The sequence below is a fragment of the Cryptococcus depauperatus genome, chromosome 2 (assembly GCF_001720195.1).
Source record: "Cryptococcus depauperatus CBS 7841 chromosome 2, complete sequence".
In the NCBI taxonomy this organism is placed as follows: Eukaryota; Fungi; Basidiomycota; class Tremellomycetes; order Tremellales; family Cryptococcaceae; genus Cryptococcus; species Cryptococcus depauperatus.
In genome coordinates, this window is record NC_089469.1 from 741,052 (window position 1) to 758,059 (window position 17,008).

Genomic DNA, 17,008 nt, shown 5'->3' on the forward strand with positions numbered 1-17,008 from the left:
TCTTTTCAGCATCATGTCCGAGTCAGATCAAACCAGATCCAAGATCATCCAAGACCACCCAATTGCAAACGGTCTCGACACTTTCCGCGCCACTTTTCGGCCACAAATCGCAACAAACATCATCAACCTGCGTAATGGAAGGGGTGAGTCGTAGATACATTTCCGTAGAAGGTCCTCATTAACCACCCTACAGATTTACAGGACATTACGTCGAGTCTTCTGCCAGCTCTTCAAAATCTCCCTGTGTCCCGCCTTCTACAGTCAGAAACGTCGGCTCATGATACGGTTCGAGATGATATCTTGCGCCTAAAGTCCGCTGCCCTGTTCGACGACTTTGATTTCGACTGTATCAGATCACTTCTCGAAACAGCACTTTCCGATAACCCAGAGGATGCGCTGATATGGGATCTCGTTGCCGCTGCCGCTGCTTCCCTCAACGTCACACCACCTCCACGATCGATGACCCCTTCCTCCCAACAAACCCCATGGCTGTGCGGCACAAGTGACTTTGCGTACTCAACTGAATACCGACAAGACATTGATCGGGTCCTTAGGGGGGAGCTAGGGCAATTACATGTTGGACTTTCTAGTTTCCATGCTACCTTCTTCGGAAGCGTTGCGGGTCTAGAAACAGCAGCCGCGGCTGTTTTCCAGAGCTGTACGAGCGGCAGCGATCCACTCTTCCGGGAGGAATGGAAGGGTTGGCCAACAAACGCAAACGAAGATGCGGTCATAGACTGGTTTAAAGATGTAACGGCAAAGCTGGCGGATTTTGCGAAAGGCTATAGTCCTCCCCAGACTCGTCGCCGGATACTTGGGGAACCTAGCAAGCCAATAAAGGGTTCTACTAGCGAGCGCAAGCTGGACATTGGCTTCGTTAGCGATCGAGAGGCAGGGAGAGCCACTCGATACCACTGGTCGGAAATGCTCGTACCTGGCGAGCTGAAGAGTAATCCTTCAGCAGATACCAATAACAAAGCGTGGCTGGACCTTGGCAGATACGCAAAGGAAGTACTCTCAGCACAAGACACTCGTTGTTTTGTGCTAGGGTTTACTTTATGTGGCTCCCTGATGAGAGTATGGGAATTTGACCGGCTTGGGGGCATTGCCTCTGAACAATTCGATATCAACAAGCAGGGGGAGCAATTCGTATCGACCATCTTAGGATTCCTTTGGATGAGTGAGAAGGACCTAGGGTTCGATCCGACAATCCTCACTTGCGACGACCAGCGCTATATCGAAATTGAACGAAACGGTCAGAAAGAGCGTATTATCATTAAGAAAACCATGAGACGGGCGCGGTGCGTTGTCGGTCGGGCAACTACCTGTTGGCTGGCCTATGCCGAGTCTGACCCGAAGAAACCACTTGTCATTAAAGACTCGTGGCAATACCCAGAACGCGATCACGAAGGGGAACTGCTTCGGGAAGCGACAGAGAATGGAGTTATCCATGTTGCCCGACACTATTACCACACCACCGTCCGCGTTGGTGATAAGAACGATGACGTTCTAGCCAACATTCGACAAGGGATAGACCTTTCAGAAGTGGTGCATTCCCGATTGGGTCGCTCAAAGAAGGCGACTGCCATTTCAAGTGCGACTGGCACGCCGAGCCAAAGCCGCAGCAGTGGCGCTGGTGTCAAGGCTGGTGTCAAGCGCCCATCTAGCGAAACCAGCCTGCCGCTACCACCCAGTAAGCGCTCCATCTCAACATCTCAAACAGAAGCCAGCACAGAGATGCTGTCTAATCGAGTACATCGGCGAGTTATTCTTTGTGATTATGGAAAACCAATATACGAAGCAAGCTCTCGAGTAGCCCTTCTTGCCGCGATGGAACGCTGCATTGCAGGACATGAATCCCTGTTACAAGCCGGTTTTCTGCACAGAGACATCTCCATCAATAATCTCATGATAGACGAAGACAATGACAACGCCTTCTTGATCGATCTTGACCATGCAATCAAGGTACCGCGGATAGGTGCGTCTGGGGCAAAGGGGAAGACTGGCACGAGAGTGTTCATGGCTATCGGGGCACTTTGGGGTCACGAACATTCGTTCATGCACGACCTGGAATCTTTTTTCTGGGTTCTCTTCTGGATTTGTATCCATTATGATGGTCCAGGTAAACCCGTCAGCTCTAAGTACGATAGATGGAATTATGAGGACGATGACATGCTAGCTGATCTGAAATTTGCCACGATAGGCAATGAGAGTAAGTTTTTGGACACCACGCGTGCCCATTTTACACCTTTCTACAAACCTTTGATCCCGTTGATGAACAAAATCCGCAAAAAGATCTTTCCCAACGACTCGTGGTGGATGACGGCAAACAGGGAGTTGTATTCCTTGATCAAAGAAATCCTTGTCAATGGTCAAAAAGACCCAGAAATACTTGGTGTTTCAATTTCATGAACTGAACACTGTCCATCATCACAAAAGCAGTTTTCGGCTGTGTTCAACTTGGTCCGAGCTGAACAATGTATTTTGCATGATCAACTTGAGCTGCCTTGTTCCATTCACCATATCTCGTCCAATGCCGTCGACAAGTCTTTGGACTCTACGTTCTTCGACCTGCTACCGTTGACCACATCTACGCATATGTCGAGCTCGAAGGCTGGCTCCTTCGGCGACTCATAGGGTCTCACCCAACATGATCCTGTCAGCCATCTCCCTGCAATGAAGCCCCGATGTATATATCTAATGTCAAAAGATTTATGTAACTGAGATGTTGTCGATATAGATTATAGAAGAATAGAACTCTGCATTGCTTGTTAGTGATGCATGACATAAACATAAACATTCAGATACATGAAATGGTATGAGGTAAAAGTGACAACCACTGTGCATTACGTAATCACCTTGCAAGCGGCTTCATTATCACGAAGTGAGATTTGTTCCACTCATGTTTAGAATTGAAACACCTAGATAAGTAAATGAGATCGGGACAGTTTGTAATAATGAATCAGTCTGTAAGTGCTGAGCCCTATAGGACGCTTAAGGAGGCGCTGCGGCGACCTCCGCTGTGTTGTGTAGCTTGTTGCAGGTCTGGCTCTGTGGATTATATTATTCGACCCAGAACACAAGCGTTCTCTGAGTAGTAGAGGATATAGAAGAGGAATATTGTAATCTATCTTTTCTTTAGATACTTCATTTCGATGCATAACAAGTGCTAGATTTGCTGTATCAGGAACACTCGTTGGTATATTAGCTAGACATACAATATACCAACACAAACCCAGTGTGGCACCTAGTGCTTTCACAGCCTGGGAGCCGTCCGATGAGCCAAAATGCAAGTTTGACATATCTATAGATGGCGTTGACGCCTGAGAGTGGAGAAGTATTGAGTTTGAAGGTATACGTTACATAGAACAAGATAAGTATTGAGTTTGAAGATTTATATTGAATTGAACAAAACATGGTGTAAGTTGAACGTTAGCTTTTCGAGTTAAACACATAAAAACCCCTTATTTGATTTGGACAAAATTGAACACAACCAAAATTTGCTTCCGTGATCACGACTCCCGCTCAGTTCGTGATAATGAATAACCCTAATAACAACTAGAACATATAGTATAAATAAAACGTGCATTTGTATAAGAAATGTTGTTTTTACAAGTCAGATTATATTCAAACGTCAACAAGAATCTGCTTGCAGACTAGCTGAAAAGCATCGTTGTGCCAAGGCTAAACCAACTGCACATTGATAAAAGTAACTCGTCGAAATTAAGTAAAAGCAGCTTTCCTAAACGGTACACAAGAGTAAGTGTCCAGTGGGATACACAGCAGCATAAAAGTGGAGACAATTAAAGAGTCAGAAATGGTCACTCGATGAGTATATGCATTTCCTTGGGACTATTTTGCAGAGTGGTCGCAGCTGCATCATGGCCTGCGGTTGCGAAAAGCTTCTACACAAGCATCATACTCCATACTTGTTGCTATCATCGCATACACTTCTCAGCCGTCATGTCTGGCTCCGCGCTACATTGAAAATGAACGGATAGATGGTCATCAAACCTATTCGGCGTGGCGTCTAGGTTTTGTCAGACTACAAGTCGATGCGCGCGGATGTGGCGCCAGCATCCGATTTCTGACTATCTCTTCCGTTGCCGCCAGGGCCGGAGTCTTCCAATATGATGTTGTTTCTTGGAAGAATCTTCATCTGAATAGCAGGGTTTTCATTACTTCCATGCATATGTGAGTTACCGGAAGCAGGTCCTCTCCCACGACCGCCCCGCTTAGAAGATTTGCTGCCTGGGTTCGAGGCTGCAATGTTTTGCCCGCCAATAGATTGGGGAGGAAATTTCGAGTGGTTGGCACCTCCTGCAGGTGTACCAGACGAGCGAAGCGATGGATTAGGGGCGAGGATATTAGGGATTTGAGATACATGTCCAGTCGTCGTTTGGCCTTTGATAGCAACAAATGGGGTTGATGTGGCGGGAGCACTTGGACCTGATGGTACTTGAGTATCGCCTGACGCCCCCGTAACAGATTCTCCTTCATTCGTCGGCTTGTTTTTGTTTCCTCGGTTTCTCTTTCTGGAAGATTTACTCTTTGCCCCTTTAGTTTCCTGTTCCCCGCCGGAGCCCTTACCAGCTTGATCCTTTCTCGTTCCTGACGAAACCGTTGTAGTATTTGTGATTATAACCTCTCTTCCCTTTCCGGCGACCATAGCAGGACTGGATAGAGCCTGTGGAGTTCTACGTTGAGCTGCAGCATTGATGGAGGCCAACGCCGCCGCGCGGCGACTAGCTTCAAAGGCAGCAGCTGAGAGTTGCGGCTGATTCTTAGCTTGGCTTGAGCTCTTGCCGTGTGGATGAGATGGGTTTTGTGATGATGTTTTAATGTTTTGCGGTTGAGCCTTGACTTTGGGCTGAGAAACTGATGCAGCAACTTTATTTTTGCCCTTGCCGCTCGGTTTTTGTGAACGAAGATGTTCGAGAAGAGGAGTGCTTGTTGGTTGCGGAGCAGGAGCTAGAGAAGTGTCAGCAAGATGAAAGCGTATCGTATTTGACATACCAGATGTCTCCAGAGGAGGTTTAGCAACAGGTGCGTTCAGAATTTCAAGAAACGACAAAAAATCAGGATCTAGGAGTTATGGTCACCTTTTGCAGATCGCAACTTTAAAGAAAAGTGAATAATACCATCATCGATAGTCCCTTGCTTACTGTCGGGTTTGATCTTGGATTTATATGACGTTTTTTGAAAAGGGGCATACTCGACTACTGCTTGATATTCTGCGCCTAGTGAAAACGCCGTGAGTTTCTTGTATGCACGAAACTTGACCTTACCAGCCTTGGATCTGAATACATGGCCATCAAAGGCCTGATGAAAATGTACAAGAGATTCTGGGTCTGCCATCAACACATATGCTCTCGAATGGACAGGGTTCGAGTCATAATTTCTGTGCACATTAGCTCTTCTGAAACCACTTGAGGCGTCTCAACGTACCCATCAGCAGCTTTCCCCTTCACGTATTGTTTCCATAGACATGTCTTTTCAGTGATCCAAGTTGATACTGAATGCCAAAAGACATCTTCTGGGAGTGTTGGTGGTAGCCTTCGAATGACCAACTTGTTTCGAGGAGTAGCGGTCGACATGACCTCGCTGTCTCGCAAAAAAACTGTCGCAGCTACTCTTGGAATATACGCTTCCTTGAGGATGTTTTTCTCCAAAGCTGTTGATAAAACTTGAAAATTGGATTGTTCAAAAAATTATTATTAACTTAATATTTATTTGCTTTGTGGACAACGTCAAAATACCTCCACTTCTATAGGCATGCTTAAATAAGCAAAATTAGGCGTGCAAAACATCGGCTAAGTGGTTTTCCGATTTATCCATTTTGAACTCATTTCAAAGATCATCTTCATCTGAGAAGACACTTTTGAATACTCAATTTCCCAGAATGTCAGCATTGAAAAATGTCAGTTTCCTGACAAGATTTATGCCCACTGTGAGCAATGTCATTTATAAGAGAGGACTGGCCACGAGTGAGTATCTGTAGAGACCAAGCTGTCGATTTCTAATGGTTGGTAGAATTCGCCAAATACAACTGGGAGGTTGGTGGGTGACTCTTTTTGCATATATATTAGCTGAGACGTTCACCGCAGGATCCACTGAATATGAACTCCCTTCTCACAGAGGAAGAGCAGGCCATTCAGTTGGTATTTATCAATCTTATCAGATATAAGGCGCCTGACAGCACTATAGAGAGACTGCACACTCATTTGCTCAGGATGCCCTTCTTCCCAGAGTCATCAACGCCTATCGCGATGTTAGTAGCCGATTAATTATACTTATTATCCCTGTTGATCTTCTTTAGGAAAACTTTGATCCTAATATCATGCGCGAAATGGGCGACCTTGGTCTTTTGGGAGCTACTATACAAGGTTACGGTTGTGCTGGAGTATCCAGCGTCTCCTACGGCCTCATTGCTCGGGAAGTGGAAAGGTAAAGAAAAATTACTTCTTGTCGAGCGTTGACTGACAAATAATGAAACAAGGGTTGACTCAGGTTACCGATCAGCCATGAGCGTTCAGTCGTCATGTACGGATTTATCATATGGCAAACATATGAGGGGGACATATCTAATCACGCTTTGATAGTGGTTATGCATCCTATCAATGAGTTTGGAAACGACGCTCAGAAGGAAAAATACTTGCCCAAGCTTGGTAGGTCTCCTGATCCATTGATTGTAATTATGCTAATGTCCTGCTAAAGCTAGTGGAGAGCTCATTGGCTGCTTTGCAAGTCTCGCTGTCTCCTTTCTGCACGTGTACTTATACCAATCTTAGGGCCTCACTGAACCTAACCATGGTTCTGATCCCTCTTCAATGGAGACTACTGCCACCAAAACGTCTGACGGCTGGGTCTTGAACGGTAGTAAAACATGGATATCCAACGCACCCATTGCCGACTTGTTTATTATATGGGCCCGAGTTGTTGAAAACGGCGAAAAAGGTAAAGTCCGCGGGTTTTTAGTTGAAAAGGGCATCTCTGGATTGTCTGCTCCTGCTATCAAGAATAAAATGTCTCTTAGAGCCAGTATCACGGGCTCAATCTTTATGGAAGATGTCAAACTTGAGCGTGACGCCCTATTACCAAAGTCCAGTGGGCTTGGTTCGCCGTTTTCGTGTTTGAATAACGCGAGATATGGTATCAGTTGGGGTGTTATGGGAGCTTTAGAAGATTGTATTACCCGCGCTAGGAATTACGCTCTTGAGCGGTAAGCAATTTATGGATCCCTTCACCGTTGCCCGCTACTATCCAGCTGAGAGAAACAATGGATAGGCATCAATTCAACCGACCGCTTGCTTCATTCCAGCTGATCCAGAAAAAGCTCGCCGATGCTTCTACTGCTGCTACCCTGGGTCTCCTCGGTTCGCTTCAGCTCGGGCGATTGAAAGATAAGGGAACTTGGTCCCCTGAAATGGTATCTATGATGAAAAGAAACAATTGTGGGCAAGCGTTACAACACTCCAGAACATTGCTAGATATTTTTGGTGGTAACGCGTGTAGCGATGAGCAAGTATTACTGAGTGCAAAAAAATGGATGCTAATGGTTCGGAAGATATCACATTGGTAGACATGCCGCAAATTTACAAGTAGCCAATACCTATGAAGGTACACATGTAAGCCGGAAATCGTTTTGTCATATTAGTGCTGACATTAGCTTTTAGGATATCCATGGTAAGCTGATTATGGCGAGATTCTCTATGACAATTGACCCACTTCCATTACAGCTCTCATTCTTGGTAAAGCCATGACTGGAATACAGGCGTTCGCTAATTGAGTATATCACTGGATTATATCAATGCAACACACAACCATGATCTATAATAATCTAAGATAACGTTTGTTCTTGATCCTTTTCCACTTGAATGCCAAAATTGCTTGCCAAATCGTAAATACCCAAAAATACTGCACCTCCCAATGAAATAGCAAAGGTTCGAGGGACCCAACCGCTAAAGAGAGCAGCCGGGCCTTCTGTGCGAAGTATATTCACAAGACGTGGAGGGAAAGAAAGAACGGATGGGGAAGGCTGAGAAAGAGGTGTCATTCTATCTAATACTGGAACACCTTTAGCAGCTGTTGTCGTCTTTGAACCCTTGTCAACTCGATACTCCATCAACTAACCAAATAATATAAACTTACTCTTGCCTCAAGCATTACTCTTGTTTTGACCACATCCAATGGCGTAGTGGCCGCAGAAGCTATACCACCGGCAAGAGATCCACAAGCAGCGGCTTCGTAAGCCGTAGGCCGTCTGCCGCCGAGGTAATGACTTGAAAGAGATGATTTAAAGTATTCATACAGAGGGAATTGAATAGACGTGAAAGGTATCTATCATGGCCTATTAGTAGCGTAGAGATTAGTTAGTATACGAGGTAGTGACATACTTCACGGGTAAGGGTAATTCCAAACCCTCGGTAAAACCCCCTGATACCTTCAAATTTCATTGTGCTGAGAGCAGAATGAAAACTTCCTTTTCCATGACCATATGCGCCCGTTTGTGTTCTAGATTTGACGACTTCTGTTGGTACTCGGATAAGACATGAAATCTAACAGTCTTTCGTGAGGCACGAAATGAAGATGTGGCATTTTGAGCTCACGTATTCTGCCCCAGAAGCAGATACCATGTGCATTAACGAGGGATTGGCAGCAAGCACATCAATTTTGGGAAGGTGTTTTTTGAGATTTTCATATGTGACAAAAAATGCAGCGGCTTGCAGATGTCAGTCGTGCGTCAAGAACACTCCCACCCAGGCTTACCTCCTGGCGCACTGCCAAGACCTACGCTTCCAATACCTCTGTAAACGCCTTTGAACCCTCCTGATGCCCAAAATCCGGCCGAAGACTGAAGTCTTGTTTTGACAGTATCCAATGGAAAGAGCATGAAGTCCACTGAAAGACCTGAGATGGCGCCAGACTACTATGAGTTAGCGGAGATACTGATTGTCCTCGCAGAGAACCCACCAAGAGTGCCCGCTGAAAAGTCGGCGCTACCCTGGACGATGCACGAGAATTCTGGTCGGCCATTATAAATGGCTTTTGAAAGAATTTTGGTGACGACAACAGAGAAATGATAAAAGTAAATAGATTTCAATTAAGATATGAATCACTGTCGGCGTACTCCGCATTCTTGCAAGCCTAATTAATCCCAAAAAAGCTCTGTAACGTGCCTATCGCAGATCTTTTTATATACTATCAGGTTTATCATACTTAATTTCCAGTCAAACAAGTAATACAAACATTTCAATTTTTACTTTGGTTATCATTACATGCACAAGACATCTCGTATTTATACGCTACACATCATTTCCATGGCAAACAGCAAGGCATTCAATTAGGACAGCTTTCGTTAATCTGATACCCATTACTTGACATCTTTCGCAGAAGAGTTCAATCGCCAACCAGCATCAATAACAACTATAAAAAATATCAGCTAAGATCAGTCTCGAGACCATTCATGCACTCACGCTCGGCATCGTTGAAATATTGGCCAGCAGGAGAAGCAAGCATCAGCACGGCACCCGCTATCTCTTCCCACTTTCCAGCACGTCTTGTGTTTACTATCAGCAAAACTCTTGAAAAAATCAAGATACATACTTGGCAGGGATCGCATCATTGACGGCATTCTGCATAGGAGGCCATAACTGCCCATCCTCACCAGTAGAGCCGGTTGTGAGTTGAGACTTGAAAAGACCTGATTCAGATAGAGTTAGGTATTGTGATAGGACAAGTATCAAGAGACAATACCAGGGCAAACAGAGTTGCATCGGATGCCATAGGGTAAAAGACCGGCAGCCATGAGACGAGTCAAGTGAGCCTCGGCAGCTTTGGATTGGCCGTAAGAGTACTCGCAGCATGCGCTACATGTGTTGGTCAAAGGGACACTTTGTCTATGAACCGACCTACCGGTTGAAAAAGTGAGCCGCGAGAGAAGTAATATTGCAGACCGAGGGGCTGCTGGACTTTTTGAAAAGAGGAATAAACTTGACAGCCATAAAGTATGGTCCAGCGCAGTGAACAGCAGTCATATTGGCGAAGTCGGAACTGGCAAGTGGTAAGGCATCATGGACAGTGGTGTTGTACTCACTCTTCAATAGACCACAGTTGTTCCTCAAGACCAACCGGATCATTCTACCATACGTTAACCTCAACCGGCTCTGAAGCCGATACACGCACCAAATCAGAGCACTGCTTGCGCCAATTGGCAGAAAACCCAGCATTGTTGACGAGGTAATCGAGCTAACGAATTGTCAACGGCCAGCCAACAAGGTGCCTCTTACTTTGTCAGTTTGAGCAGAGATTTTGTCATAGATGTCAGAAACACCCTGCTTTGTCACAATATCACCTTCAACAGGAATAGCTTCTCCGCCGTTCTGCGACTCTGCCGCTGCGGCATTGATCTCCTTGGCAGTGTTCTCAACAATGTGGAATCGTCGTCCGACGATAAAAACCTACACCCGTCAACCTATGCTCCACACTACGTTACTGAATGTATACCTTGGCGCCGTTGAGAACAAGGGCGATAGCCATACCCTTGCCAATGCCTACAATCCATCAAACATGGCCATAACTCAAGAATAGCATTCCTTACCGGTACCGCCGCCAGTGACGATACAAACCTGCCATCTTCGTCACCCAACGTCCCAATGTTGGCTCACCAAAACTCACCTTGTCCTTTACTGAGAAGAGTTGAGAGTTGAGAAAGGATTTGAAGTCCATGATGATGGTCAAGATGAACAATCCGGATGGTCAAGATGGTCGTTTTATCCTTCATCTCCCATCCCATGGGCGTAAACTGTCGCATGTTTCGGCGTTCGCCGACTTATTTTGCTGACAACACTGGGGCGTTCAAGATATATGGCGTGCCTGGGATTCCCAGAGAAAACCTCCCTTTAAGCTTTACGCCCTGCCCTGATCGGCATCTTGTTGTCATGTTGTTTGCTTCTTTCTTTTGCTTCCAATCGCATTTCCCGATAATTATTGCCACGTGGCTTTGGTAATGGACGAGTAGTACAGTTGGCCAGAGATGTATACGGTGAAATAGTTTGTGATAATGATTATTGGAGAAGAATTGCTATGAGTTTATAGGGCAAGACGCTGATGGTCACGGTGCTCTGTACTACGGAGTCATTCCTCAGTCTAACGATGCGGAGATGTGTTGATGCAAGGAGGTGGGCACCTACGTTCTCCCTACTCCACTGCCTATCTACGGTGTAGCCGGCGACTTGCACCCTGGGCGTTGCAGTAACAAGCTTTGAGAGTGGTTGAAGGCGTAAAAAGACAGGCTAGACTTGCGTGTTGGACGACGGCCAGAGTGAACGGGCGAGTAGAGAGGGCGAACTATGTAGATATACTTCAGATTACCTTGATAGTTGTGTATACAGACGTATTCAGAGTATCTAACCTGATGAGTGCCTCGTAGTGGCGGTAAGGTTCAAGTTGTTTTTTATACATGTTTTGTTTGAAGGAAGAAATGTTATTTTGCCCTTTGGAGCCAATCTTACAAAAACCTCTCTGCCTGTGTGTATGGCATTGCCAACTATCCAAGTCTATACAAGGAGGAAAAGATGAAATGGTGTGTTGGGACTATCACGAGATGCATCCAATCCACGTAGTATTTTTATCATAAAGTCGTTTGCATTTAAACATTGGAACGGGTTGAAATCGATCAAATGGATTGGAAAAAAAACGGGCTTGAAAGATAAAAATGAACAGAGAGAGATTCGAACTCTCGCGCACAATGCAACGGATTCCAAATTCTTGGAAAGTCAAACAACTTGAGACCGTCCCCTTAACCGCTCGGGCATCTGTCCAAGATATCATCTCTAAACAATGATATATTTTATATACTCAGTTCAATCCCAAAGCCATTCAGGTATTTTTGCTATACTGACTAATCAATATCTACAAAGCAGTTCGACCTGCATGCATTACATTTCAGGATCTATTTATAATACTATTTGGTCAATTGATACCGTTCCGAGCCAGTTTTCTATAGGTGGGATCCACTTGCATCTTTTGACCTCCACCAGGAAGAGTTTTGACACGTCGACAGGTTTGCTAAAGTAATGGTGGATTAATAATCATAACATAATGTTGATCTTTCATTATTATTTAGATTTATTATTATATGATAACCTATAGATAATTCATCTGTGGATATACCTATATTAGAGGCATTTTCATTCATACATCTTGTTGGATTCTTACGAATGCGCATCTCATCAACAATAGTTGCGCTCAGTTTGGTGGCGACTGTCTTGGCCCAAACAGAAGGTTCAGGAAGAAGCTATAGCTCTCCTGGGATCAGATCAGAGCGAAATATACGTGGGAGGAAACCGGAGAGCAGGATTGCTCGTAATGTTTTAGAAGGCAAGTCGGAAGGTTACTGCTCTGTAAGCATTCTTTTGAGATTGTTTGGTTCCTACAACTGACTGGTTTCCTAAGCCGTCCGGACCCATAGAGTCAACTCATTGTTTATATGAAACAATGGAAGCTCTCAATCAAAGATTATATCCGGCGCTTCACGAGCTCGTGACAACCCCCTTCTTTAAGCATTACAAAGTTGACCTATATAAAGAATGCCCTTTTTGGTATGAGAATGGCTTTTGTATGAATAGGAATTGCGGTGTAGAAGAGCTAGATGAGGTGAGCAGACACACAGAGAGTATAGTTTTTGGAGATACTGACTCATATCTTAGAATGAAATACCAGAAAAATGGAGAGTTAAAGCATTGTCAGAAGTTAGAATCTCACCTGCAGAAGTAAGTTTGCGTTTTGTAGATCATCATCAACTGATCAATGCTAAATAGGAAGCTGGGATTTCTAGTTGTTATTTCAAAGAACAAGATTTCTGTCACGTTGAAGACGATGCCGACACCAATGGTCGTTATGTTGATTTAACTCTCAACCCCGAGCGGTTCACAGGGTACGCTGGCCAATCAGCTCAGAATGTCTGGCGAGCAATTTATGAAGAAAATTGTTTCGGCTTGTCTGAAGCCTCGCTTTCGGAATCTTCTGTTGCAGGTGTGTCTGGATTAGGAGGAAAAGACAAGGAGAGGCTAGTTTCAACTGTGGCGGACGCCAGTGGAATAAATGAAGCAAATGGTGTACCAGGATGGGGGTTCTCAAAATTGAGTGAAGGATGGGGTACTGAGATGGTCAAGGCACCTATGGGTAGCGAAGAAATGTGTGAGGAGAAAAAGGTCTACTATCGTGTTATATCTGGTATATTTTTCATTATCATCCCTCTCTGACAATGCTGATTTTAACTACAGGCCTCCATGCCTCGATTTCAATCCACATCTGTGCAGAGTACCTCAATCAAACAACAGGTGAATGGGCACCTAACCTCGATTGCTTCATCAGCCGGCTTGCATCTCACCCCGAACGGTTGTCTAACGTCTATTTCAACGCTGTACTCCTTCTTCGAGCTGTGGAGCGCGCAGAGGCTTATTTAGAGGCGTATGACATCAGCACTTCACAGAGCAGGACATTGAGCGAAGGCGACCAGAAAACTAAATCTTCGTTGAGGAACGTCTTGGATCTGGCTAGTGGAAAGGGGCTGGGTAGAGGCTTTGACGAGGGAGACTTTTTCACTGGACCTGATGCAGGGGTCAGCTACATCTGTCTTTTCGTTAATTAAACTGATGTGTTTGTCTAGATCCTCAAGGAGCAGTTTAAAACCCATTTCCGAAATGTCTCCCGTATAATGGACTGCGTAGGATGCGACAAATGTCGGCTCTGGGGAAAGCTTCAGGTGTCTGGTATTGGAACAGCCCTGAAGATTCTCTTTGAACTTGACGAAAGAGCCCTCGAGTACGTGCAACGTTCTGGCATTGTGACTTCAGACTGATTATTGTCCAGCCCAAAGGTTAATCCGGACCTTCTCCAACGATCAGAAGTAGTTGCGCTGTTCAACACTCTCCACAGAGTCAGTGAATCTCTTGCAGCAGTAGAACAATTCCGTCAAATATATGCGGCTACTCAACGACAGGAAGCAGGAATCCGTAGAGTCAAGACAAGTCGAGTGACCAAAAACAAAGACGCGTTGACAAAACTCGCTTCTGCGTCAAGATGCGACATGAACAAGCTGCTAAATTTTTTTACAAACTTTCTTAATAGGACAAGAGAAAGTTGTCTAGACTGTCTTGATGCGTGCTTGAATGCGATGGGAAGTAGAAGAAACTGGGATTTAGATTCTGTCCGCCGCTGGATAGGTAGGATAGGTCAAGGTAGGGACTTGTAAGAGAGAGTCAAAGTCATGACTACATTATCTTGCTGAACAAAGGCATATTGCATATCTTATACACTTGTCATTTCATACTCGCCATTACGTTCCTGTATTATCTCGTTCATTAACCATGTGTTATGCTACATACAACTGGACTATTACAGGTCCATCTTGCTAGATATATCAGTATTTTTGAGAAAGGGCATTATCTTCTACGTTTGAAGCCGCGCTCATCTCTTGAGTATTGTCCTTGGCTCATACTGCCTCCCCTTCTTTGGGTATTTGTGCCGGTGCTGTGATTGCCATAGTCATTTCCATTCCCTGTCGTTCGCCTTCCGGGACCGCTAGATCCCGAAGTAGCATTAGTGTCTACAGGCATTGGCGACGACTTTCCTCGCCCCGCTCTTGAAATAATTTTTCCTCCTCCGCGTCCACCCCTCTCTGGAGCGCCGCCTCGGCCTCCTACAAAAGGTGACCTAGCTTGCACGGGGGCCGACGTGGAAGTGGTCATCAGGTTGGCAGTCGGATATGAAGCTTCTGAAGGGAGAGGACCGTAATGTGTTTTATACGCCAACAATTCCGAGCGTGTTGTTTTAAGGACGGAAAGGTGATGGGATAGATCAGAACTTGTGTGTTTGTCAGCCAGAGCTGTTTGGACAGGTTTCAAGACTTACTCGAGTGACTCTATGATTGCTTTTGAATCTACTCAAGATTGAGTTAAGCTCCGAAAGAGCACTAGCACATACCTTCCAAAGCCCTTTGCCATTGCTCTTCATCGCCCAACCTTCCGGTTTCCATGACCATCTCGCCGAGCTCCTCATTTTCTTGTACCAGTGCTCTTACCCTTACCACTACCTTCTCCAAATCCAAGCCACCAGTATCAGGTTGATCCGAACTTAAGATTAATGCAGGAGCTGCGTCAGCAGAGTTGATTTTTGGGTCGCCAGCAGGTAAAACCATTTCCACATCAGCCTTGCCATCGGCTAGCAGACTTGGATTGGGTAAACTTGGAGGCTGAGCACTAACAGGAGTTGTGGCGTTTGTGATAGGACCACGCCTAGGCATGGCCTGCCCGAGAAAAGTATACCGCAGGGCCTGATTATCCTTGGTCAATTCTGCTATGTGCGTTCGAAGAATTCCCAAGAGTGGAAGGAGAGTGGATGGTATCTCAACAGGTTGATCCAGGTTCATCGCACCATTCTCATTAATGAAATTGGCTGGTTTAAAAACAAGGTGACGAGCCTTGAGAGCGGCGAGCTCATCCTAAGATTACTTGGATGAGATATAGTAAAATGTCAATGGCCGACACATACGGCCAGGGAATCTCTTTCTTTCTCCAACTCAAGCACTCGACGACCCAGCCGCAACTCATTCTCCGTTGGTTCAACAATATAGCCTCCTACAGTTTTCATGACAGATGCTGGCCCTTGCTGCAGAACGGTCAGTCTATCAGACAGAGGTTGCAAGGATTGTAACAACACACTTGAAATTCTGGGTCTATTATTACAACGATGGTAGTTAGCTAACAAGAGACTTCTCCAAAATCAACCAGCGCTTACCACCTTTATCCCGAATTAAGTCTTCAGAACCCTCATCCATCTCGTTGTAGACGTTATATCTCTTTTATAGAAAGTTTAGAAAAACATAAAAGACAACAAAATGATCAAGAAACGATTTTTGTGGGGCCCCACAAAACCATCACTAACTGGAGCTATTCTCTTTTTTTTCTAAATACATTTTATAAACATTTCTAAATGTTACATTAATTGATTTAACAAGCCAATTTTATTTGACCATCAAGTAACAACAACTATGAGGATAATCGCCATAAAAATCCCATCCGAACCTGTAAATCCCCATGTATGTTCAAAGGAACAGCTTGGCCATCAGCATTCTCATTCTCGCCTAACTTTGAAGAACGATAGACGTTTAACAAGCTAGCAACTCTTATTGACAATTCTGGAAGAGAACGCCTGAAACGATTAAGGCTACCAAAAGACGCATTATGTGAGTCTGTATTCTTTAGAGTCACCAACGTTTGGCTAACTCATGATCCTTAAGGCTCTTTAATTGCCCAATTAACTGTGACTTGGTATTTGTATACTAACGGGTTGATACCTAGAAATAAACTTCCTACGTTTGATAAGAGAGACAAAGGCAAACCTGTTCTGGTAGGTAAAGAAACATCCTCTTAATGTGCGTTTATTTACCCTTCAAAGTCGACTCCAGTGCTAGAACCTCGGTTGGAATTTAACAACACCCATGATGGACTTTATGTCCTCTTTGCGACCTTTCAATCTGCTTCGCCTCTTGCATGCGTAGGCATAGACATTATGAAGTGTCCCGATGATCCTTTCGCAACCCAGGAAGGCATCTCGGACCAATTCACTCTTCTCGAAAAGCAATCATTTGCCGTACCGATGAGCAAAAAAGAAAGATCTGTGATGTTGGCAAAACTATGGAGCATTAAGGAAGCTTACACAAAGGCTATTCAAGAGGGCATCACGTTCGGACTAGACAGAATAGAGGTTGTACTGGAAGATGGAGAAGTACGAGCTATCAAGGTTGATGGGAAAGACGCCGACAAGATAGGATGGGAATGGCGTATTGGTCAGCTAGAAAAAGAATATAGATGGGCGATTTGGTGGAGGGGAGAAGATATAGAAGGAAAAAGGAATGCCGAAATTGAGCATATCTCATGGGAAGAGTTCTGCTCACCACTACTACAGCTAGCCAATGACATATCCAGCATGATATAAAATACAT

General features: G+C 44.9%; 8 protein-coding genes across 8 annotated transcripts; 4 read left to right on the forward strand and 4 right to left on the reverse strand.

Moving 5' to 3' along the window:
- Positions 1-13: 13 nt before the first annotated feature.
- Positions 14-2,412, forward strand: L203_101537 (uncharacterized protein; the record flags this gene model as incomplete). Its single annotated transcript, XM_066210976.1, has 2 exons — positions 14-143; positions 194-2,412. The coding sequence occupies 2 exons, from the start codon at positions 14-16 to the stop codon at positions 2,410-2,412; spliced, it is 2,349 nt and encodes a 782-aa protein (XP_066067073.1).
- Positions 2,413-4,045: 1,633 nt separating this feature from the next.
- L203_101538 (uncharacterized protein) lies at positions 4,046-5,597 on the reverse strand (the record flags this gene model as incomplete). The annotated part of the gene is made up of 5 exons (XM_066210977.1): positions 4,046-4,971; positions 5,017-5,085; positions 5,142-5,240; positions 5,289-5,401; positions 5,449-5,597. 5 exons carry the CDS (start codon positions 5,595-5,597, stop codon positions 4,046-4,048), a joined length of 1,356 nt encoding a protein of 451 aa, XP_066067074.1.
- Positions 5,598-5,941: 344 nt separating this feature from the next.
- L203_101539 (uncharacterized protein) lies at positions 5,942-7,789 on the forward strand (the record flags this gene model as incomplete). Its single annotated transcript, XM_066210978.1, has 13 exons — positions 5,942-5,987; positions 6,034-6,056; positions 6,108-6,157; positions 6,208-6,271; positions 6,320-6,447; positions 6,500-6,543; positions 6,603-6,668; positions 6,718-6,743; positions 6,792-7,222; positions 7,288-7,521; positions 7,568-7,628; positions 7,677-7,686; positions 7,740-7,789. 13 exons carry the CDS (start codon positions 5,942-5,944, stop codon positions 7,787-7,789), a joined length of 1,233 nt encoding a protein of 410 aa, XP_066067075.1.
- Positions 7,790-7,840: 51 nt separating this feature from the next.
- L203_101540 (uncharacterized protein) lies at positions 7,841-9,036 on the reverse strand (the record flags this gene model as incomplete). The annotated part of the gene is made up of 6 exons (XM_066210979.1): positions 7,841-8,095; positions 8,152-8,340; positions 8,397-8,558; positions 8,610-8,722; positions 8,770-8,926; positions 8,974-9,036. 6 exons carry the CDS (start codon positions 9,034-9,036, stop codon positions 7,841-7,843), a joined length of 939 nt encoding a protein of 312 aa, XP_066067076.1.
- Positions 9,037-9,373: 337 nt separating this feature from the next.
- L203_101541 (uncharacterized protein) lies at positions 9,374-10,728 on the reverse strand (the record flags this gene model as incomplete). Its single annotated transcript, XM_066210980.1, has 11 exons — positions 9,374-9,426; positions 9,477-9,559; positions 9,607-9,703; positions 9,757-9,869; positions 9,916-10,053; positions 10,097-10,140; positions 10,186-10,248; positions 10,347-10,460; positions 10,507-10,553; positions 10,601-10,628; positions 10,678-10,728. 11 exons carry the CDS (start codon positions 10,726-10,728, stop codon positions 9,374-9,376), a joined length of 831 nt encoding a protein of 276 aa, XP_066067077.1.
- Positions 10,729-12,221: 1,493 nt separating this feature from the next.
- L203_101542 (uncharacterized protein) lies at positions 12,222-14,257 on the forward strand (the record flags this gene model as incomplete). Its single annotated transcript, XM_066210981.1, has 7 exons — positions 12,222-12,404; positions 12,457-12,657; positions 12,711-12,773; positions 12,822-13,236; positions 13,287-13,624; positions 13,673-13,827; positions 13,876-14,257. 7 exons carry the CDS (start codon positions 12,222-12,224, stop codon positions 14,255-14,257), a joined length of 1,737 nt encoding a protein of 578 aa, XP_066067078.1.
- A 190-nt stretch (positions 14,258-14,447) lies between these two features.
- On the reverse strand, positions 14,448-15,841 carry L203_101543 (uncharacterized protein; the record flags this gene model as incomplete). Its single annotated transcript, XM_066210982.1, has 6 exons — positions 14,448-14,868; positions 14,917-14,944; positions 14,989-15,505; positions 15,556-15,672; positions 15,726-15,739; positions 15,802-15,841. The coding sequence occupies 6 exons, from the start codon at positions 15,839-15,841 to the stop codon at positions 14,448-14,450; spliced, it is 1,137 nt and encodes a 378-aa protein (XP_066067079.1).
- Positions 15,842-16,054: 213 nt separating this feature from the next.
- L203_101544 (uncharacterized protein) lies at positions 16,055-17,001 on the forward strand (the record flags this gene model as incomplete). Its single annotated transcript, XM_066210983.1, has 4 exons — positions 16,055-16,102; positions 16,168-16,249; positions 16,304-16,413; positions 16,462-17,001. The coding sequence occupies 4 exons, from the start codon at positions 16,055-16,057 to the stop codon at positions 16,999-17,001; spliced, it is 780 nt and encodes a 259-aa protein (XP_066067080.1).
- Between the last annotated feature and the right edge of the window lie 7 nt (positions 17,002-17,008).